Source organism: Cariama cristata, unplaced genomic scaffold, assembly GCF_000690535.1.
Source record: "Cariama cristata isolate BGI_N322 unplaced genomic scaffold, ASM69053v1 scaffold21510, whole genome shotgun sequence".
Classification (NCBI taxonomy): Eukaryota; Metazoa; Chordata; class Aves; order Cariamiformes; family Cariamidae; genus Cariama; species Cariama cristata.
In genome coordinates this window covers 46,251-70,532 of record NW_009593291.1, presented here as the reverse complement: position 1 = coordinate 70,532, position 24,282 = coordinate 46,251, and the positions used below count along the sequence as shown (strand labels likewise).

General features: G+C 39.9%; 1 protein-coding gene across 3 annotated transcripts in view; it reads left to right on the top strand.

Annotated features, from left to right (window-relative positions):
- ALDH1A2 (aldehyde dehydrogenase 1 family, member A2) overlaps window positions 1–24,282 on the top strand; it is a 55,992-nt gene that overhangs the window by 16,306 nt on the left and 15,404 nt on the right. The window contains exons 2-7 of one of the 3 annotated variants that reach the window (XM_009709891.1): window positions 7,900–8,004; window positions 8,202–8,342; window positions 9,936–10,065; window positions 15,903–15,964; window positions 18,733–18,861; window positions 18,994–19,107. In XM_009709891.1, coding sequence (XP_009708193.1) covers window positions 7,900–8,004; window positions 8,202–8,342; window positions 9,936–10,065; window positions 15,903–15,964; window positions 18,733–18,861; window positions 18,994–19,107 — 681 coding nt within the window. Of the gene's footprint in view, window positions 1–7,899; window positions 8,005–8,201; window positions 8,343–9,935; window positions 10,066–15,902; window positions 15,965–18,732; window positions 18,862–18,993; window positions 19,108–24,282 lie in introns of those variants that run through there. The other 2 variants (XM_009709899.1, XM_009709906.1) reach the window with 2 other exon arrangements.

Genomic DNA, 24,282 nt, shown 5'->3' with positions numbered 1-24,282 from the left:
GTTTGGACTTTAGATTTCTTGAGTGAAATTTCAAGCTTGGGTTTATGAAGGAAACCCCCACTTATGGTAGACCATGTCTAAAAGCCATGACGTTATCCTTCTGGCTCTGAGGTCCAAATGAGTTTTTAAAAAAACCAAACAGCCCCAAACATACACAGCTTTAGAAAAGAGCTCTTCTTTTTCAAATCTTTCTGTTTTGGAGTGGGGGATGGTGTGAGGTAAGGAGAGGGAAGGAGCCAGGACAACCCAGCAGCCAAAAAGAAAAATAAAAATCAACATGTTCTGGTTTTGTTTGGCCCTCGCAGACCTCACAACCTCTAGAGCAGGTGTCACATTTCCAGTGAAACAGCTTTGTCTCCTAGTGCAAATGTCCCTCTGGAGACTGTTGCCATTGCTTTCTTCTCACCAACTGGGGCCTGATTCAGCTCCCACTGGAACCAGTTGGATTTTTCCTTTTATTTTACTGTGGGTGGGATTGGACCTCTAGTAGCTGAAAACCAGCTATGGCCACAGGAGCTTGCTTGCCACAATCAAATTTAGTGCAAAGTTCAGTGTTACTCATGTACAGGTCACTGTTACTCTTCTTAAAACAATTACAGTTCCTCCACAGTTGAAAGGCATCTCATTACAAGAACCAAAATCTGGGTAACTTCTGCAGGACTAGTGCTGCTCTGTGGTAACTATAATGAACGACATGATAACCATTTCTCTTTGTATGCTCACACCAGCCAGCCTGCCTTGATTTCTGTAGGTGTATCATTTGAAAGCAATACGGTCATTGGCACTGCCCAACGAAAGGCTCATTCATGGATTGCCTTGAGAAGCAGGATTCTGCACTGAGAATGTTTGGGGAGGTTGGCCTCAAAGTCTGTGGCCCATTACTCATGATTTGTGAACTGCCAACAGGGAGCAGCAACTCTTGCTGTTCACCTGAACAATCCCCCTCTTAAAAATAAAGTAAAATGGCACTGCTGATCAATCGCTGGCCAGTCAGCAATCAGTCTGCTGGGGTTGGCTTTTACTTTCCTAGTGCTTACTTATAAACCAGGTTTTCGCTGATTCCGTAGCCAGCTGTTGGTTTCCAGTCACTCCCAGGAGTGCCCTGCAACACGCTCTGGCTAGAATGTGAGAGATTTGTTGTATCAAGACAGCCATAAAAGTGAAGGAAAACAAAGCCTGAGAAAACAAACAAGCTGCACCTCTGATTGGCAATCCAATCTACTTCATTCCCTTGCAATTGTACTAATCATTAAGACTCTTGAAATGTTTCCAAAGGAGAGGAAATGAAGTTGCTGAGATGGGAAAGGATATGAAATTTCCTGACCAGACTGAGGCACAGGTGCCCGGTATCTGGGATGTTATGCACTATTTACCAAGGGAAATGCTGCTGCTGGATTTTTTGCATGCCTCTCAAATTGTTGTATGTGTCGTCGTGTCCTGTCTCGTGTGTTGTCCCCCCCCCCCCAAAAAAAAAAAAGTGCCATTAGGTATTTCTTAATGCCTTCAACTATGAGAAGATGCTGAGGGCCGAACAGCTTATAAAGTACTTTGGCATCTGATGCCCCCTCCCCCATCCTTGCAGATTTAACGTCGGAAGGTCTCTAAGGAGAAAGTCACATATGAAAAAAAGATCTTTGATGGAATGAAACTATAACCAGCTAGTAAATCAATTGAGTTAGGAAATTCCCATTCCTTCTTCCATTCATCCAGAACCGTATCTCCTGTGGGAAGCCATTATTATTTGGATGTTAAAATCCTCTTCCTGTACCAAAAACCATTTCTGGAGCTGCAACAGCACAAAAACATTGTTTATTAAATCCATGGGAAAATAATTCCACCTCCAAAGAGCTGAATGCTAGGCCACTGTCTGTCCACTGGCTGAAGTTCTTACTTATACAGCTGGGGAGCCTGAAGAAAATGTCTGATGACATCATCACTAAGCAATATCGAATTAAGAATGTAGATCATCATTTCACTCACACATCATTTGAGAACATTTTCAAGAAAGGAAATGAAAAGTTACATTGTTGCCATCTGTGTTGATTACTCTTATGAATTAAAGGAGCCCAAATTACTTTTTTTCTGTATGTTTCAAGGGAAGACAATACAAAAAGAGGGGCAGTGAGCATGCAGGAATCCCCAGGGAATTTAAAAAAAAAAAAAAAAATCAGTCCTATTTTCCAAACCCAGGGCTAGCCCCTGAGTGGACATCAGAGGGAATCTGTAGTGCCACGAAACCAAATCTCATTCAACTAAGAGCTGCAAAGGAGGCATTAGTTCTGTGCTGCATTTTAATTAATTATATTTATACACACCCCCACAAAGATCGTTGGTTTGTACTTCCTCAGTGGTGAATAGTGATGAAAACACAAAATCCTATCCATTTTCTCCCTGCTCTAAATTTTGCTACTACTGCATTGCAGATTAGATTGTTCAGCCTTGTTTTGTACACATCCTTTTCTCTTTGACTACTTACCACTCCAATTACCTGCATGGTTTGAAATGAACAGTAAGTTGCTAATTATTAGTAAGCCAACTGGGACAGATGCCTACTTAAACAAGATATTGTTGTTTATTTGCAAAGCTTAATTTGCTTTGCTTTATGCTAAAAATATTTACTCTTGGCTTGATTTCAAACCTGATGACCATCCAAAAATGTTATTGAACTCAGTGCATAATGCTTTTGAAATGCAGGTCTTATGCAAAATGCAGTATATGATTTCCTTCCAACTACATGTCAGCAGAGTCTCAAAGTAACTTGGATTTTTACATTATAACTTTGTATTTTACTTTTCCATTGTATACTTTTTTGTGTGATATGGTATCTGAAAGGCTCTGAACAGTCACATGCCCTGTAGGATGGGTCAGATTGCTTCCTTGATTAGTCCTATGGAATGCTGTCAACAGTGACTGTACGTAATTAACCATGGGCAGAATGTGAACCTAGCAAATATGTGGTGGGACTATTAGCTTGCAAAGTTCTATCAAAAGACCTATCAGAACATGTGTGTATGAGGACGAGGTTATTGTCGGTACTAGGAGGGATGTGCCTGTTCATTTAGGAAAATGCCATGCCCTCTCCATCTTCCACTTGGACAGGAACAGAAATTACCAAGAGACCTTTACGATGAGATCTCTTGAGAATGATGACACTCCAAGGACATGTTCACGGTCCATCCCACACACATACACACCTCAGCTGCTGCCCTGTTCTGCTGATGAACAAAGAGTATTTCGTTTCCCCCTTAGACCACTGTATGCTAACTACAGCCAGATTCCTGACTTACAAGAGGCATTGTCTGTTTTGCCAGTTGGGTTTGTTCTTGGCCAAATGACTCTTCTGACCAGGACACCTAAGTAAAACAGGAAGGTTGCCTTTTCTCTTCCTGCTTTCACGTTACTGCAGTTACTGGCTGTACTGAGAGTAGATGGCAAACTAAATGTTCATGTGTTCCACAATTTTTCAAGTATTTCCTTCTTCCTTTTTGGGACAGTTTTGTTGATGGCACCCAACAGGCCAGATAATTTAACTACTCACAATACCGCATAGCAAATACATGACATACTATATACTTTTTCTTTTCCTTACTGCAATCACAAAAGGTAACACTAGGACTCAAACAAAAACAAATTACCTCAGTAACTCCTGGAAAACTCAAGTGGTTAATCAGTTACCTTTTATTTACATATATATGCTTAATGCTGAATTAAGTTGTAAAAACCAAAGGCTGATTTATAGCCCCAGTCAGCCTTAATTAACATTGATTCCAGGGGAATAGTAAATGTGAATAGCCTTTACAATTGAGGCTGAACAATGAACTCGCTGGGTGTTGTCCAATTTGTAGCATGATTTACATGGAAGCAAGCCCTTCTTTTTTCTAGGGTTACCCCTTTTTCATCTGGTGTTTAGGATGGGTTATATATAATCCATAGATAGGAACATTTGCTGTCAAATATTCTCCCTGATTTAGAGTTAGCCTTTACCATGGTCACTATAAATAAGGCAGGAAAAAACCCAATTTGAGACTTTGCAGGGATTCCTTGTTCTTGCAATGTGTCATCGCTTGTCCATTTCATGGCGTTTTTACGAAGTGGCCATAATGAAAGTCAGATTAAATGTACAGGATATATACGTTTAATCAACAGCCATTGGAGTCAGTAGTGCTGGAAGAGTTATAAAAGCCCCTGTGAATGCAAATTTATTGCAAAAGAATTTGTGTCTTGGTGGTAGGAATATCTGCTGAATGGTACTACCTGACACAGAACACCTAAAACTTTCAAAAGTGAATTATTTAAGTGTAAGGTTTTGCTTGTAAAGCCGCCAGCTGCTGGATTTCAAGACTTGAAACTGTTCCAAAACATGGGACTAGGTACTTTATTTGTGCACTAGAGTAAATACTCTGATTTTACTGCCAATTTAAATGTGCTCAGTTTACAGTAATGAGCTTGTATAGGCAATACCTTGTTTATAGAAAGTGGAACAGGAAGAAACTAACATTAACCATTAACAGTAGCAATTTCTCTTGCCTTCAGCTCTAACTTTATGCCAAATAGATCCTTCCCATGTCCTATCTGAAATATTAGCTATTACTGTTCTTGTTCTAAATCTATTGGATAAATGGAGCATTCAATAAAATAATACACCTTACAGTTCCAGTCAACTTGAATTGCAACACTCTTTTGTAATTCCAAGGCACTATTTCTTATTCCTGTGGTGAAATGTATTTTAAGAACAAATACGTGTCCTGTGTACTAGCAAACCTGATGATAGGTGTTCATCCCAGCAGAATGTAGTTAATATTTTTTAATCTTTTAAAAAAAGAACAGACCACTTCTATAAGGGAAGAGTACTGAATTGCAGTTGCCACCACTTCCCAGGTTCTTGCACTCAACTGAACTGTTTTATTCTTTCAAGACAGATCACACAAGGAACCTATGTGTTTACATACATACTGTAACCTTAAACAAACATCCTTACATCTCCTTCGGCCATCTGCTCCTGAAGCTGTGAGCTCTTCTCCCTTCCCCTCCCTCCTCAGCGTACCCCCACATATTCTGGGCGTGGGGTTAACTCGACCGAACTCAGTGGAAAGGATGACAGTAACATCCTTCATCCACACAGGTCACAGATCTCAGTTTCTTTATTTCACTTACAGTCCAAAAAGTGACAATGATACACCGGAGGATTTCAGCTTATGGTGTTGGTCACTACAGATCATACTGGTGATTCTTTTGTTATCTTATTTTGGCTGAGTTAGCTCCAGTACTTCGGTTTGCAAAGCAGTGTAATCACTGAGCAGGAAGCCACCACCCATGGTCTGAGGAGCTTACAGTCCAAGGACATGAACAGGTTCAAGATGAACAGAGAGTGCAAAGAAAGCGACAGATGGGTAATGGTGCAGTAGGTCCTGGGTTCAGCCACCTCTGAAATCCAAAACAAAAAGTGGGGGAAAGTAAAGAAAGGATGGACTCTGAAATGGATGGATGGGCACACCGCAAAGTGGCTGAGGCTAGAGGCACAGCAAAGATGAGGAAACACAACAGAAACACATCCATAAAAGCAAAAGCACATGTAATTGTTGCTTTCTGTTTCAGTTGTTATACGGCCAAGGTCCTTTCCAGGCAGGCACTGGTTCCTTCTGCCCATGTCCTCAGTCAGCCAGACATGAGTCAGCTCTGAGCCAGAGGCTATGTCACTGCAGTTAGTGTGGCACTGAGCCTGAGCTAATAAGCCCTGCTGAGAAGAACACAGCTACATGGCTTCCATTTGGCTTGGAGAATAGGTTGAGCAAGCTCCTGTCTGGTAACAAAAAACTACAGATGCATCTTCGCCTTCATGTGCAAATGTGAGTGTGCAATTTCTTTACCTTCTTTAAAATGCACAGGCACACCGGTGTCCTCACCATGGTCTTTTCTTTTATGGACATTTTATACCCTTTGGTCTTGCAACTGTTCATCTTGAGCCTTCTGAGTGTATTTTCTCTTGGCTCCTTTTTTTACCACAATAGCGTTGGGTTTTTTCCCCAGCTCAGTTTCTTCTCATCAATTTATGACTAGCGCTCTACTTGTTCCCCACCTTCCTTACAGATATGTTAAAGCTTAGATGATCCTCTTTCCTTAAACACCCAGCATTTTGATGCTGATGATACACTTTTTTTTGCCATCAGACAAGTTGTTAATCCTCAAGTTAGAGTAAGTTTTAAACTATTTAGTTGGCAGGCTGGTGCAGCTATCCTAATTGTGCTATTCCAAGCCTAAAAAATCAGCAGCTGATCTATAATTGTATTGTACTATTCTTTGACTAGAAAAGACAGGTATTACATTCCATTTATTTCCACATGAAAAAATGTAATTTTTTTTTGGTCCTGGTTTTGCCACATCAAACTTTGCTATAAAGAAAGTGAACAAAAAAGGAACCAACAACCTGATACCATTTAAGCAAAGTCTTTACATATGAACTGTCTTCCATCGTCTCCCTCAGCTCATCTGGCTGACCTGAGCCATGTACCAGTACAAAGGTAACAGCTTCTTTATTGCATCGCAGTAAGCCAGCAGAAAGTGCAAGATTAAAGAGGTGGCAAAGTACTACTCTGGACAAGTGGTTTGTGGTGTTTAGTCTGCCTACAGCGGGACAGATCTTTGTCCGAGCATCTCTGGTGGCTCTGTGAGGAAACTGGACCGGTATTTAATACATCATTCATTCTTGTTCTGTAGCCGTGATCTAAAAAGATAGGCCAAGTTCTACCACCTGAGTATCTCCGATTGGAAGTGAGACTCCTGGATCTTTCGAAGGGTCCCTCAGCTTTCTACTTATCCACAGTTGTAGGATCTGTATGGGGTATGGGGCTTTGCTTTGGTTTAACCAGAGAAAGATCCCTGTCTCTATAAACACAACTTAACGCCTTATGCAAAAAAGGGTGGTGAACATTCCTTCTATCTAGGAGTGAACTCCTGCTTCCAGTGAATTCAGCAGTAAAATTCCCATGGATTTCAATGAGGCCAGAACCTCCCCTTACACATTTAAATTTGTATTTCATGGTAGACAATGAAAGACCACTGATATCTGAACTCCAAGGAACCCATATGGTGTTTGGACTTCTTTGGACACTTCCATTCTGATTTCAAGGACAGGAAGAGTCTGAATACCTGGAAAACCTTTTACTCAGTTGTTTTCCTAGGGTGACTTCTTTCATTTTTGCTAATAAATAATTGTGTCCTGTTCTTGAAAGCCATTCAATAGAAAGTAACTGGCGTGAATGCTGCTACCAGTAAAAATCAACTTTAAATAAACTCATTTGTCATTACTTCTCTCAAGACCGCTGTTGTCAGCACCATTAAAATTCAAATTTGGTTTGCCCACAACAATTAAAATTATGTCAACACTGAGAGAATTTAACAATTTCCGTGTTCCAAGCAGATAAGCAAGTTAATTCTGTGCTGCAAGCCATCACTGTAGCCATAATCAACTGACTGTGTATTGAAGAACTGTGACGCTTGAGATTATTCAGCCTTGACTGGGTTGTATCAGTGACCAAATGTTTACTTACTGAATTGAATGATTACTCCAAATCTTTGTCTTGTCTCCAGCAGTTTCAAGGCTTTTTCTCTGATACAGGTATTTCTCGGTTTAGTTAATTTGTTACAGTTTTTGAACCAAATTTGAATGTCAACAAAGTTAATTAGAGTTTGATGTTGTTTCTATAGTGCCACTGCCACAAACTACAGAAAGACATCAGGGGCTGACCCTTAGTCTGAACTCTTGAAAACTGTGATTTTCACAGGCATAAATAAGTTTCAACTCTTTTCTAATAGAATCTGCAGCCTTTCCCAGGAGTTTGTTGTTATATACATTACTGTTTGTTCATGCAGGAGGACTGATGACTTTTCTTCCTTTCCTAGATTTTCATCAATAATGAGTGGCAAAATTCTGAAAGTGGGAGAATATTCCCAGTATATAATCCAGCAACAGGAGAGCAGATCTGTGAGATCCAGGAAGCTGACAAGGTAATGCATCCAGTGAATGGGTAGAAATGTATCAATAGATCAAAGCAACAGGTCTAGAATAGCACTGTTGGACAGTTCTTTTATTAATCACAGTTCCAAACCCCATCATGTGACTAAGGCTGTAAAACAGCAAATTTCATAAGCCTGGTAATGTTACTCACCTCAGTGCCTTTGGTTTTTTCCTTCCTTCTTGACAGGTTGATACAGACAAAGCAGTGAGAGCAGCTCGCCTTGCTTTTTCTCTAGGTTCAGTTTGGAGGAGAATGGATGCATCGGAAAGAGGCCATCTTTTGGATAAGCTAGCAGACTTGGTCGAAAGAGACAGGACGATTCTTGCTGTAAGTGGCACATGAAAATCAACAGTCAAATCATCTGTCAGTTTTACATTCTGAGAGCAAATTAGTTCATAAATGTATCAGTATGAATTACATTTGAAAACTACACTCAGCTTAATGGCTAAGATGGCTGACTGTCTACTTAAGACCTGATCCAAAGCTCATAAAAGTCAACAAGAGTCTTCCGGTTGACTCAAATGAGCTTCAAACTGGACATCAGACAAATGAACGGGTGTGCACACATATGCGTGCCTGTTATGCACGCTTGTAACTTTTCTAAAATAAAAAATGGAAGACTGAGTGAAGTGATTTGTGCAGATATTAGTGAAATGGCAGGTGAAATGCTTACTGACACTGGTAACAGGAATTCTGAGTACTGCACTATTTCACTCACGTATGAAGCCATCTAAACGGTGGCATTGTTAATGTTGTTTTCCGCATGTCAAGTGCTTTGAACTAAGCTGGTGAACATCTTAATTCCAGCTTTGTCAACACTTAAATCATCTTACCACAAGTGTATACTGTAAAATCGCCACAGGGAGAAGGAAGTGCACAGCAAATCAAGTTTACTCTGCCTGTCATTTGATTTTTATTTCCAGAGCCAAGTTCTTTACTGAATTGCACTGCAGGCAATGCCATTAATTGCTCTTGGGGATATAAGTCAGTGCAGAATTAGGCCTCCATTCTTCTCTATAGAAACTCATTTGATGGTTGGTGTGTTACACATGGGCGTACTTTGCCCATTCTTAGCAATTTCTATTAGACAGCTATTGAGAATGAGTTAAGCTACTCAACATCTTAGGATATTTTATTGGATTCTTTTTGCTAAATGATCTTAGGAACCCCTAAGAGGATAGCTTATAAGATACTTTTAAAAATAGGAATATTAACTTAAAAATAAGGACATTAGCTTGTTAATTTATGAGCTTCCCTAGAGGAGAGTTTGTTTATTTGATGGCAATAAATAAACTGGCTGTACAGTATAGATATCTCAGACCTCAGCAGGCGTCTTGGCAGCCATATAGAGAAATTTTTATATTCACATCAATTATATAAAGAGGGATATGTCCATTCTTCTCTTTATGGATTCAGATCATTAATACGGGGTTACAAGGAGCCCCTTCTCAGCTGTTATCATTAACATAGCAGAACCTAGTTTGACAGGCATTTTTATCTTGGCTCCTGATTAAAGCAATTTAGCATTTATATATCTGGACCAAACACAGTGGCTATTAGGTCCAAAATACACACAGGCATATGTACATGCATGTGGATACACACACAAACCCACAAGACAGACAGACAGACACACACACACGAACGCACATGTTCTTAAAATCATAGTCATTCCAGGATACTCCAGAAGGAACCAGTTTTTTTTTAAGGAAAATGCTTTTTGTTCACATTTACAAAAAGAAGTAACAAAGGGGATTAGATAGTTGTTCTGAACCTTCTGGGTTTGGACTATGCCAAGGTGTAACTAACTGGTTGGTCTTCATTAAAATCCCTGTCATGATTGAAGACAGTGAATACTTAAGTACAACAGTCTAAAAATGCTACCGTGCTTATATCTCTTAACTTTTTCTTGTCCTCTAGACTATGGAATCACTGAACAGTGGCAAACCATTCTTGCAAGCTTTCTATGTAGATCTTCAGGGAGTCATAAAAACCCTGAGGTATTATGCTGGCTGGGCAGACAAAATCCATGGAATGACCATTCCTGTAGGTAAGGGGGATTAAAGCACAGGTATGCACCTAAATCTTCTCATGGCCAAATGGCTTAATAGATTACAGCTTTGTGAAAGGTAGAAGAGAACTTTGTTTTGGTCTTAGAGTGTGTAGTATGTTGCTAAAGCAGATGTTTAAAAGTCAGCAAGGACTGGACTAGATCACCTGCTATTGTTCTGCCCTACATGCACGTCCCAAAGAGTGTTTTGTTTCTTTTGCATATTGTCCATCTGAGAAGGAGACAGCTCAATACCTACGGTTAAATATTGCTACACTTACAAAAATGGATGTGGTATAAGCCTGACAAATACCTTGGAATGCATGAAAATAGTGTTAGCTGCCTGTTTAAGAAACAGTATGCTTACATATATATCTTGTTTATATATGTCTTCTTACTGCCTGTGCAAATCATTTTACTTAGGACTAACACTGGATCCAAATTCGTTTATACTTCAAGAGAGTTTGTAATGTTATTATAGAGAACATACGTATCAGATATACATTTTGCTATATATGCTTCTTCAAATTATTCAGTGGGATGAGTTTTATATTGTATGAGATAAATCTTTATGAGTGCTAGGAAATAAGTTATTCTGCTCTTATTTTTTGCTGGAGAGATAAGAAAAGAAAAAATCCTTACCATTATTTTTATTCAACAAGTCTCTTCCTCCTGCCCCTCCCTCCCAGCTGTTTAACAAATACAGGGTGCATTTTCTGTTGCGAACATACTCATTTGCAGTCTGGACTAGATGTACCAACTGCTATAATTATGCAAAATGGCACATGATAGCAAAGAAGGATTTTATGCAGGTGCAGTCATGAAGATAAATGTACTCATCTTTTACCTGCATAAAATAAATCTCTGGAAAAACAGTAAGGGAAACCAACATGTATTCCGTGGATTCTTTTCAGCCTCATGGTGCACACTGTTCATTGCACATGCACATTTATTACACTTTACTGAAGGAGACCAGGAAGGCACACTCACAAGTAAATGAGTTTTGCCATTGCCCATCTATTTCCGTAAAAATGGCATTGTGTAACCTGATAGCTGCAGTACACTAGCTTGCCTCTGTACAGCAAAGCACAAAACTAGCAAAGTTAGGCAAGCAGATAAATTGAAAATGTGGCCCCAAAATTTTCAGGAGGAAAACAGATCATGTAAATCTTTTTGCACTGTTACTCATCATGGTGTTTCAGCTTTATTAAAATTTCAGTGTGTACTGGCTGATGTTTATCATCACTAGTGTATTTTCACCAAAGAAAGGACAATGTTAATATTTCAGGTATAGACTCCTGTAAGGACTCTTGAAGATTTCCACAGTCATTTAGGCTGAGATTCATAAATTCCTGTTTTGCTGCTTGCACTTCACATTTAAACATGCAAAAGTGCAGAGCACACCATAAATTCATATATTCAGCAAATTTCCTGTTCCCTAGTCTCTTTCTCCCCTGTCAGTGAATGCCTCCTTCTCACTCATTAGCCCCGCAGGTACACAGAATTTAGGTCCGTCACCAAAAGGCACTGCCAGGTTAAGGAGAATAAATATCCTCTGCTTATTCTTGTCCTCAAGTAGTGTACCAGATGAAACCCCCAATTTTTTTCAGTGAGGCGGGCTATGCTGGGGGAGAGGAAGGCACATTTTCAGCATACCTTCCTAGATGCAAACTTCAATGCTAACAAACAGTTATCAGTCGTGTAGAATCCTAAGTCCACTCACAGATTTTCAGGGTATCAATCAGTTCTTCCTCTTGGTTTAACACTCCTGTATTCCTCTAGTTTCACACCATAAATTTGTCATTCTCGTAAAGCTATTTTAGCGCAAGGCCAGTGTTAACCAATGGTGCTCTTTATGTTCACTTACCATCAGCTCATCAAAGGAAACCAAATAAGACAATAAAACGAAAATAAAAACCCTATTAACTCTCCTTCTCTTTCTGTTCAGTGTGCTAATAAATATGAAACCTCCCAATCTTTCATTTGTTTCTGTTAAGGTTTTCTTTTCCTCTAAAATAAAAATAGGCAAGTGATAGACAAGTAGAAGAAGAACAGTGCGTTTTACAGTCGCATTCCTTTTGGTCCCAGAGCTGCTAAAACCTTCAGACTGCCCTTTGCTGGCTCCCATGCGTAAAGCCTTGATGATTTAAATTAAAACAGAATGAGACTAGACTAGAAACTGTTAAACTAATAAACTGAATGCAAGCAAAATTGTATCTTTAAATCAATATATGATATGATACAGCTTAAAGAACCAACTCAGCTCTCCTCACCCACCTGTTTTGCTGTGTCCTGCTATATGAGGCATGTGACTGTATTATGATTGTTATGCAAATAAAATATCTGGGATGGAGACTCCTGATGGAAATCTGAGCACACACATCTGTGGAAGGTATTGCTGTCCCAATGTGAGATGCCTGGATAAATGGGGCTTTCTTTCTGATTAAAAAATAAAAATCTTTGGGCCAGGTGCTAAGCAGCTGCAAATTGATCTGGCTCCATTAATATCAGTGAGGACTTAAGAATGCCAGTTTACATCAGCTGAGAATATTAAAAAAAACTTTTAAGACAAATTTTTAGATTGGATGTGGAATCAGACTGTCGGATCCCTCTCAGGCAATGCTCTTCTGGCTGCCAGCCAGTAGAAGGATAAGAGTAACAATCATCAGCAATAGCATCTTAGAATAAGTGTCATTACCATGACTTGTGTAAACTAATCTTAAAACTCTGAAATGTTTTAAAAGTCTCCTATTTAATTTCTGAGCACAGGGGAGCTTTCTATGCTCACTATTCAGAAAAAGTGATTCACTTCATCAATCTTGAGTTATTTTGCCATGGTAACAGCTTATTTTACATTATGGATAAGGCTGCTCTTAGATACATCTTTGGCCTGTCCAGAGGCATCTGAAGCTTCTGAATAACAAGTCACGTATGTTCACAAAGATATTGTTAGAAAGCAACCTCAAAAATCCCATCTTAACAGTAAGTCTGTGGATGATGAACTTCAGAAGTAGGTGTCAAAAAGGGCAGCTGTCTATAGAGTCTAGTGGAAAAAAGCAGGGCAAGCAACTCCGCATGGGAGGTATTTTGTGGAAGAACGTTCTGCCTACATTCAGTAGAATTAACCACCACTTGTCGGACTTGGCAAGCAGGTTCAGGTTATCTATAACTTTATGTTATGAAGCACGCAGACATGTGGCAAGATTATGCAGTGACAATCTGAAGTCAGACAGTGCTAACGTAACTGTGTTACTGTTATGTTGTCACCATCCTGGCTGAGAATCCACCTCTCACAGTACTACTGAGTACAAGCTGGTATTTTTAGCTGACTCCTCTATGTGCCTCTTGAGCATTTAGACAGTTTTGCCTGTATATACTTCTCTGCGTTTTGACCTCTACTTTACTTCTGTCTGATCTGATGATTCCTCCTATGGTCTGTGAACCACTGCTAGCATCTGTGAAAGACAACCTAGAAAATCAAACAGATCATCTCAATTTGTGAAGCAATTATTCTCATCTCCACTGGGAAGTTGTTAAGCATCCAGAGATCAAAATGGTGCAGTGACATTTTGACAATGCAGAGCAAACCGACTGATCAACTATTTTCTTCCTCCTTTTCCGGGGGTGAATCTCTTTTCTCTCTCTCTCCCCCTCCTTTGTCTCGTCTGTTCTGTCCCTTGTCTTGGTTGCAGACGATTGTTACCTTTCTCATAATTATTCTGTATCTGGCCCCAAGGGTGATGTATTGGCTACTCTAGCTCATATTTCTAATGAGCAAATCCTGTAAAGTTGATGTACAGAAATAAGCAGACCTGAAAATAAGTTAATTGTAATCAAATTCCAGTTGAAGTCTTTACTTAAACCCAAGAAGCTTTATGGATTAACCCATTTATTGTTACCAGATGTATAGTACAGGACATTGCAGCAGGTTCCCAAAATGTACTCTCCATTGTGAAGTAAGGTCTTGGCCTGTTATTGAACAAGGCTGGCTGCAGCTCCAGACTGAATGGGGTAGGGGCCACAGCTGCCCACGTGCTCACACATCACGTGAAGGAAATACCACTGCGCTGGACAGTGACAATGGGAGCAAAAGCACTATGATCTCCCCTCCTCTTACTCCCTTCCTCCGTCTGACCATTTCCTATCCTCGTAAATCATCTCCTGTGATTAAGCCTAGGTAACTTTCTCATCAGTCTCACATACTTAGTTGAAATGAGGTTTCTAACAGATTCAGGTTTTTCTAGATGACCAAGCACTACAGGCCAAGGGCCACATTCAGCTCATGCCTTTAGCGTCGCCCTTCCCTCAGCTGTAGCCTCACTGAAAAACATTTGACCTAAATTCAGAGGTGGTTAGAGACTGGGCTAGTTTATACAGCTACAAGACTCAATGTAGGTACAAAATCTACTTTGCGCAGATGCAAGCGAAGCACGCTAACAAAGCTGATGGTTAGACAATACCTCAACCGGTCCCCACGCAGAGCAGGTCATTTTCCTGCTCTCTATCAGTTGGGAAGAAACCTATTATTGTACCACAGCACATATAACCTCAGCATGTGCTCCCAGACCACAGGCAAGTGCTGAAGCAGCAACAACCATGCAGCTTTGTGGAAAAGCACGAACTCCATCCGCCCCCGTGACAGTCACTTATACTAGCTGTGCAAAACGAGCCAGCACAGACACCTGCCACTCTGAGCAGGCCGGGCCATCGGAAAGGTTCACACAGACCACAGACCTGACCCCAAATCACAGATCTGTTTATTTCATGACCTGAGTGGGGCTGCCCTGAGCTCAACAGCGCTTTAGTTAAGGATACAATGATACCTCTCACCCCTGGCGTTTTTTGCCATTTTTGTTCATCAGGACCTTAAACATAATTACTAGATCAGAGAGTTAAGTAAGTAATTCCCTTTAGTCTCATGCTGTCCACACCTGCTGTTTGTGAATACGCAGTCTGCTTTTCCTGCATCTTTGTTGTTAGGCTCTTTCTTAGTCCAAATCCTTATTTCTGTCAAAAGCCCAGTGAGAAAAGTCCGTAATTTCCAAGTTTCCAGTGACTTGGTCCCTTCATTTATTTATTCACCTCCACCTTGCCCAAAAGGTTTGTGAAAACTTTTCTTGTTCTCTGTTGTCTTGCTTTCCAGCTGCATCCAACTTTTCCCTGTCAAATGGACTGCCTATTTAGCTTGAGGCCATTTCTGATACAGGCCTTGTTCTATAAGTCAGCTATAAGAGCATTGCTGTATGATGACCCCTGTATTCTCCTTAGCCTTGTCTTCTGCAGTAAATTATGCTCATTTACGCATCAGTCACAGGCTTCCCCTCTTCATTCCACATCTGCAGATTGTGGTGTATCATTCCATTACTTCAAACTGCTTGTGTCTTCAGTGGAAGATGAGTGAGATGCATGTTACTCGATTATCCCACATCTGCTTGTATATATACCTTTATATTGCTGTGTTCCAGACATGCCTTTCAGGAAATTGCCTTTGTGACTCTTCTTTCAGTTCTCTCACTCTGAAATCAGCAGAGGCTAGTAAATGGCTTCCTTGATACTGCCCTTTTTTATGCAGTACAGCTTGTCCTCCTTCCCAAGGAACAAAGCAAGTTACTTTCTGATGGGATGCCTGGTTCCTTTGTTCTACAGAAAGAACAATTAGGTTGCTCCTGAACCTAGGTTTCCCATGCTGGCTCTTGAAAAAAACATTTCCATGACTTCTTTATTTCTTTTACTGCCATCAAAGGCTGATCCTTAGAGCTACCCTCTCCCCCCCATTTTTTTTTTGTGTTCTGCCAAGTCAAACTGCACTTGAGAGTAACCATGCTCATCTGTTTCAGATGGAGATTATTTTACATTTACAAGACACGAACCCATCGGAGTGTGTGGACAGATCATCCCTGTAAGTATCTCTACTAGCGCTTTCTATTTATTTTCATTTGAACCAGCTCTCTTTAAAGACACATAAAACATGGTCCTCAGCTATGTGTGTTTTCCATTACCAAAAAAGCTGAGCTCATATTGTTGACATATCTTTAACAGCCTCCCTGCAAATGCTTATTTGAACATGCTAATAGGGTTTAGGCTCTGTTATTAGGAGTTAAGTTCTCAAGTCATAGAATTCTCATGATTAAAACAAGCAAAGCAAAACACAGTGTTAATATGCTGTCAGTGGTTATGGATGTTCACACAAGTTATGGAAAATTGATGCTTTGCTGTGGTAGTCTTTTTATTTATTTAGTTTTTACTGTGATTTAACAGGCTCCTCAGTTCCTGGGAGAATGTGATGCATTTTAATTCCATTCTTTCCTGCTATTTCTTTTACAAGGCTGCAGGAGAAAAGGAAACTCCAGGAGACATATCATTACAATTAACATTGTTTAGCTAATAAAAGACATGAAATGTTTGTTTTATTTGTTATGAGAGAGAAACACAGCATTTCATCAAAACTAATACTCCCCCTATACCCCAATATACATCCTTAATACACTCTTGCTGAACACTGCATGGGAATTACACTGAGAGGCTAACTTTTTCAGAAGAACCAGTTAACTGGCTTTGGCAGAAATTTCAATGGGAGGCTCACATATAGCTATTAAAATATTGTGTGGAAGCTTTTTTCCTTGACAAAGCACTGAGGGACTAATCAGGACATTCTCTGAAATTTTTGTTGATGTTGTCTTTTTATTTTGTTCATGTTAACCACAAAGCCACTAAACAGCAACATACAGCAATTCCATTAAAAGAGGAGCAGCCAGAAAAGATTACTTTAACAATGTTAAGCCCTTTTTCCCTATTTATATTTGTTGTTATTTCACGTCTTTGTTAAGGGCTGGCTATTGTGTTTGGCACTCTGTAGAAACTCAGGGAAACATGCAAACGACTCAGAGAGTCTGTCGCTACACCCGTCCTTGCAAACACCTACGCACTCTCCTAACTTGACTCGCGAGTGGTCCTTATGAATGAATGATTCCACAGCTCTGTCCCCATTCTTCAGCCAAGCACATAGATAAGCATTTGCAAAATGACAACCCCAACATCTAACCTCAAAGTTGCTGGACATCTCTTAGGCTTGGCTCATTGTGCTTAACTGACAGATCTGCTGAAGAAACTTGGCCATGGGCTGAAGATGATGCCAAAAGAAGGATTTATTTAGTTTATGTTTGTAGAACTCTTTGTTCAGGGTACCCAGCCATCTACCATACTTGTTCATTCTTACTCTGAGTTTGTCCTCCAAAACTTCAACATGGCTGTCATGCACATCTATTCTAACACTGCTGCTAATCTGTTACATATTTCCTCCACAGCTACCAGTCACAGAGTACAGCCCCTGGGCCGCTGCATGCACTTAGTGCTAGCATGCACTTAGACGCTAGCAAATATGTTATTACAAAAATAAAATTATACAGCAAGCCTAACACTAAACTCCTCATCCTCTTTCACATCTCAGCTTCCATCAAAACATATGCTCTTTGGCAGCTTTGTAGCAGAAACAGGGCTATATACTACCCTATAAAACTCGTCAGACCTCTCCTTGCAATACCATTAGAAGTGCAGGCTGTCAGCACACTGTTGGCCCTATAGCTCCCCTCCCAGGTTTATATACTGGAGAGGGAATTAAAACATCACTTTGTCTCCGGAGTTTATAAACAACTGAGGGAGTAAAAAATTGGGTGTTCGGTGAAGGAGAGACAGTTGTGTATTTTTTCAAGCTAGCCAGGGGCTAGAGAGATGTCCATGAGAGTGGCAGCTGATATGCATCAGGCAATAACATGTTCTGGCCAGTGGCTGACTCTTTGTGACTGATATTTTCTATTTTCTTTCTGAAGGAGATTATTATATGCATTTATAAGAGTGATTGTGCAAACGCAGTTCTTTTATCACTCTGGCATTTCCACTGAAATCAGCAGGACTATCCACTTAGCCTGTTAGGATCAGGCCTTGATGCAGAAAGGCTTGTTACTCTTATCTATATGTACAATTTGTTTGTGCATCAAACTAATATAAATCACTACATCTTCTGCTGCACTTAAGTGAAGTTGAAATTAATGATGAAACAAAATTTTGTATCTGCAAAGAGTGTATCATCTCAGCTTGGTTTTTTTACTGTTAACGTCTTCCATATAAATTGCTCAGTAAGAAGTTTTCAAGAAAATGAAATGCATTGACTGAGCATTGACATTTATGGGGCTTTTACTGTAATCTTGTCAATTAAGGATTACATAATTTTGAGTATAAATTTTATATCGTAAGGTGTATTCAGGGATAGGAAATTTACATCCAAAAAATGCTTCAGCATGAACAAACAGTTCTTTCCAAATGTATCAGAAGCAAAAACTATTTGTCATGGGGTAATTAAAAGTGCCAATTGCAAAACAGTAAATTAAATGAAAAGTTGTGACTAAAAAAATTAACAGATAACAGGAGATTCTTTTATGAAGACTGCAGGTGGGGGCTGTGTTTCTTTGAACAAGAGAGAAAGATGTAAAAGGTCACTGTTGTCGCTTTCTTAATGGCAGTAATTAAAAAAAAAAAAAATCCTTGCTTTGTGCTGGGAAAGATTTATGTTGAGGATCAGCCTGAGAAATAAGTGAAGTAGCAGCTTGACATCTTGCAAACAAAACACCACTGCAATATTTTTCCATCTATCAACTTTTTTTTTTCCTACAGTGGAACTTCCCCCTGCTGATGTTTGCATGGAAGATTGCTCCAGCTCTGTGCTGTGGCAATACAGTAGTTATTAAACCAGCAGAACAAACACCACTCAGCGCTCTCTATATGGGAGCCCTCATCAAGGAGGTAAGGATAATTGACAGGAATAATGTCTTGGTCTCTCCTTGTGGGGAAGGAGCTACCAGCACATGCCTGGTTTAACATGCTCTGTCAGTTTTCATAAATCATGCTTCCCTTCATTCATTGCTATTTTGACAGGCTGGCTTTCCACCAGGAGTTGTCAATATTTTGCCAGGATTTGGTCCAATTGTTGGTGCAGCCATAGCATCTCATGCTGGCATTGATAAAATTGCTTTTACTGGATCCACTGAGGTAAGAGGATTCACAGCTATGTTACTGTAAAATGTGAGTAAATACTTAGGGAGACAGTATTGAGTCCTTGTGCTACATTTCTCATTGTCACTGAGTAAAAGAGCTACATCTAAATAACAGTGGTCTGTCCTTCCCAGCTAACCTTACGTGCTGCAGTACTTCCAAAGCAGAAATGGCTCCTTTCCTCCAGCCCCTGCTGTGCTCGGCACCTCAGCACAGGAGATATGCCTGGAAAAATATTGCTGAGATTTCCTGTGGGCTTATGAGGATGTGAATCACATGCAAGTAGGCAGAACATCCCGTGTATATCACAGCACACATAAATGCTGCTTTAGCATCCATAATTTGTGTATCTTGGCATACTTGGGGAAAATGGGAGAGGAAGGGGGCAAATTGGGGCAAATGTACTTCAGCTTTGATGCTGTATTCAAGTATGTTGAGGATGAGGAGGAGGCCTAAAAAGGAAGGAGTGCAGGGAGAAAAGGAGATTGTCCAAGGTGTCTGTTCCCAAAATGATGGAAAGAAGCTGGCCAGAAGATGAAGGGAGTCAGTAGTCTCCCGGATGCCAAAATGTCTTGCTATGAGTCTATTATGCAGATGTTACAGAGGAGGTTTGGTCTGAAGATGAAGGCTGTAATCTACAGAAAGAGTAACGAATCGCTCAAAACTCAGATTGTGTTTTGCTCTCAAATACGTGCAAAGCCGGCTGTTATCAGGGTTGGGGTGGGGATGATAGAGGTACTCCAGACTGAAGTCACAGGAGAAGGGGCCTTATCTCATCGTCTGCAGGCAGACAGAAAGGAATCTCAGTGGGAGTTTCAGGGCTGGTTATATTTAGAGAGTGCTAAACCCAGCCCTTTTCAAGTCAAAATCTGACAAACTATTGTATGGAGGGAGCTAAACCCCAGGGATCCAGTCTCCCTGATATGTTTGACTCCCACTCGTGGCAGTGGGAAGCTTTATGCATCCCAGGGATACTGCTCTTCACAGTGAGTCAATTTGGTTTTGATTTGCATCAATAAATACACTGACCAAGCAGCCCTACTAGATATGTGTGGGTATCTCCCTGGTGGGCCCAGGGATTGCAGAGACCAGCTCGATTATTTCAAATAAATGATTCTGGTGGAATTATCCTGTGGTCGAGTTTGGAAGTCACCATACACAAGCCTAAATTATCGGTAAAATGTAGCTGCAGTTGTATGCCTAATTTGCACACACACAGTTATTTTTCAATTACTATATGCCTGTACATGAATTTTTTATGGCAATTTTAGGTTATAATATACACAGGCTACATTCTAAGTCGATGGCAACATCAGATTTCTGATTATTCTATGGAATTACTCGAGTCATCACATCTCCTGTAACCAATTTATATTAGCATCCTGGAATACTGAGAACTTTAATATGAGCTGATTACCCCCCATAAATTAAGTTGAAACAATTGTTTTCATAAAGATATGTGGTCTCTGTTTAAGATAAATATACTATTATACAGGATGTTGCACTGTTTGGAGGAGGAAAAATACAGATGGGTTAGGTTTCAAAGTTGTCTTTTGTAGCCAAAATAAATTTTTATTGTAGTTCCAGACAGCTTTAGTTTTAATAGGCGTTTAAACTCAAAAGCTGTGGGTTTTAAACTAACTCAGTGCCTACCTTTAAAAGCCTTACTAATAGGAAGTGAAAAGCATTACAGAGATGAAAAAGCAATTCTCTAAGAACCTAAAGCAAGAACAGATGGAACGTTTTAATGCAGAGTTAGTGTAAACTATTCCATATTGTTTCTGATTTCCTGTAACACTGAATTTTTGTAACAGCAAGTCAACATTGTAACAGTTTAAACACAATGCTGTGATGAGCTGTACTATAGAGTCTTTGACTTCTCCAAAACACATTTCTATTTCTAATGAAATAATAATGGAAATATTTTGTCTCTCTGTTCTTGTCTGAGGTATGTCAACTGTACACTCCAGTGATGTGGATTTCCGATAGCCATCAGATACTTAAACACCATGATATTAACTTCCATTCCCCCATTTCATCCAGGTGCTAGTTAAGGCAGTTAACACTTTCAACTTGAGCAAGTTAATGATAAAACCTATCAGTACAAAAGCAAAGATCTTCAAGTTTAGATGTCTGAAGCACAGGTTTTTCTCAAGTTTTCACCATGAGGTTCTTCTGGAAAAAAAATTACAAATTCTTTACCTTTGAAGTATATACTTATGGCTAGTGAAGACTTCCCATTTGCCTGTAAAAATCACAAAACCCAGGCTATTATTATCTATTTCCTGCAAAGCTTTTTTAAAGGCAGAAAACAGGCTGCTCTTCCTACAAAAAATTTAATGCTAGTATTTCCCAAAATTTGTAGAACCCAATCCATAGAAATATGAGCCAAAAGGCCAAGTTCGTGACCTTAACTCAATAAAGCCTGACATAGCCACACCAAAGATCCATCCAGCCTAGCTTGCAACATGACCAGCAATAGATGCTTATAGAAGAAGAGAGCATGTGTAGACTGATCCTTTCCTTGCTGTAGCCTCACAGTTTCTGGTAATCAACAATTAAAAGACTTCCTGAGCCCAAAAGTGCGTGTGGACAATTATATTTAACAGCAACCAATGGCCTTGCCATCCATGCATTAGTCCAGTACCTCTTCAAATTCCTGACTATTGTGAAGCCTCAAGCCCATGCCTATGCAATGACAACACATAAATGACTTCTAATTTACAATACCAATTTCTAATTTGTGATGCTGGTCCAGTTTGCACTCTTTCTTTTCTATTTCTTAGATTCTCTAGTGCTTTGAAAATTGTTTCAAGTACTACTATCTACTTTTCACACACTCCCCCCCAAATAGTATGTGAAAAATCATAACGGGCTTTTTCTGTGGTACCATCACTGTTTGATTCCACTTCTCTCCCTCTTTCCTTCTGACTCCTCCTTTTATGGGTTAGCTCACGCACATTAAAAGAGTAGTCTGCCAACTCTTTTACTCCTTAGCCTGCTTGCTTCTTATGAAACACCCTCCCATGGACCACCTCCTCTCCCAGTCCCCCACTGCATGGCTCTCAAAACTTCCCTCTACAGCTCACTAGGAAGGGTTCTGCAGACACCCAGCAGGCTATGAATTTCACTTTGGCAACTGTCACACTGAAAGAAAGAAAACCATACTGAGTATGAAAGCAAGCCTAAAAATATTGTGCCGCCTTAGATTCCTGCAGCTTTCTTGGCTTCTCTGCTTGCTTTGGTTCATACTCTTCAGCAGCTTGTTTGGTATGGGCATTTTAACAAAAATGTTTACTTTTACTGTGCTATTTTTAGTGAACCAGGGCTAATTCATGAGCCTCCTAAATTATGGCAATCTCCTCTCGGGCTTCACTGACACGTTTTTTTCCTCATCTTCCACAACCAGATGAAACTTAAACTGCCAAAACTGATCTTTCTTCCAGCCAATCTGACCAAGTCAACACTTACTCCTATCCCTTTCCTACCTTCCCTTGAAAGTCCATAATCAATTTAAATAGCTCATTACGTCTTGCTGTATTTCTCCTTGATCCTCTGGTCCCTCACTGTAGGGTGAAACTCTCACTCACCAGGACCTTGGGAGAGGTTCTGCAAAGCTCAGCGATCTCCCACACTATCCCAGTTGTTCACTATACATGCCTTTCCCTTTTACTCTGCTCCTCTCTGCCTCGGCTTCTTCATTGTTCTATATATTCCTGTCTATTTGAGTTCCTTTTAAAAAATTACTAGCAATAATTTAATTAAAATAAAAGTCAGTCATTTGTATTTTCTGAGCTTAAGAACAGGTCCAAACTCAGGATATCTGGCTTACGCATGTGTCTGCTGTTGGGCTGCAGAGCTCAGAAGCACAGGAGAGGTTATACAAGTCTCTTCCCCAGTTAAATGAATAGTGGACCTTACTTATTTCCAAGACAAATGCTAATGAGGGGGCAATTTTTACACATATCACAAATGCAGAGAGGTTCTTCATACTACCTTCTGATTTTCTGAAAGAACTTTTCCTAAGTAGCTTTCCTAAGTTGAGAGACCGTCAAATAGCAGAGAAAAGCAGCCATCAGAAGCTACTTTACTCTTCATTTGCCTTTATTTCCACTCAAATCTGTGAATTCAGTTACAGGCTTTGCAAATACAGCCATTTTGACTGCTGTGAGCTGTCTGGCCATGTCTGTATATGCGTGCTCCATTTGAATGGGAACTACGTACCCGTAAGTTCCTGGTGCCAGTATCTTCTGGGTTTAAGATTAGAGATGATTATGGAGAGCAAGAAGTTATAAATTTAAAAATATGTGCATTCAAAGCACTGGCTGGATTAAAAATTGTATTTTGCTTTTTGCAAACTTTGTCAAAAGCTTAATGAGTTCTAATAACTTCTGGTCAAAACCAAATGTGTTACCTCCACATCAGAGTGGCTTACAACTCTCTCCAGTCGTTAAATGCTCTCAAGATGAGAATTATAGATAGCACACAAAACATTTGAAGCCCTGGCCAACAAGAAATGTATCCTAAGTGGCTGGTTTCCACTTTGTTCAAACTATGGCCCATTAAAATGCAGACAGATTAAAGATAGGATTCAGGTCTGTGTTCATGCAGTTCTGCAGAGTAACCCAAATAAATATCCAACAAATTGGTTTGGATGCCTATGTAAACAAAGGGTCTATAAACAACTGCAATAGACCCCAGCAAAAGAGTCTGCATTTTGCTTGGCAGAATGTTTTCTTTATGCACTTAGATTAACAAACCATGATCTCATCATTAGTCAACAAGATACTAGAGAGACCATCAAAGCAAACTACAGGAGAGTTGAGATTGATTCATGCCAAACAAATGTTTGTAGCTAACAGCTGTATTACCACTGATTCTAATTTACTCAGCAGGATTCTCCTTTCATTTCCAAAGTGAGATGAATGTCACAATGCATGATGTAGACAGAATGTCTACCTACTGCACGAGCAATGAGTTGTGTCAGCTCTCCTGGATCACACAATCTCTTGCTGGTTTTTGGTATCACAAAGAATTACATCCTGGCATTTTCTACTTTAGCAACAAGAATCCTAAAGGTGATTTGACCTGTTCTGAGAAGTCTTGTTAGCTTACCATGCTACACACATGCCCTGTTCAATATAAGGAGGATTTAGGGAGGCTACATTATCA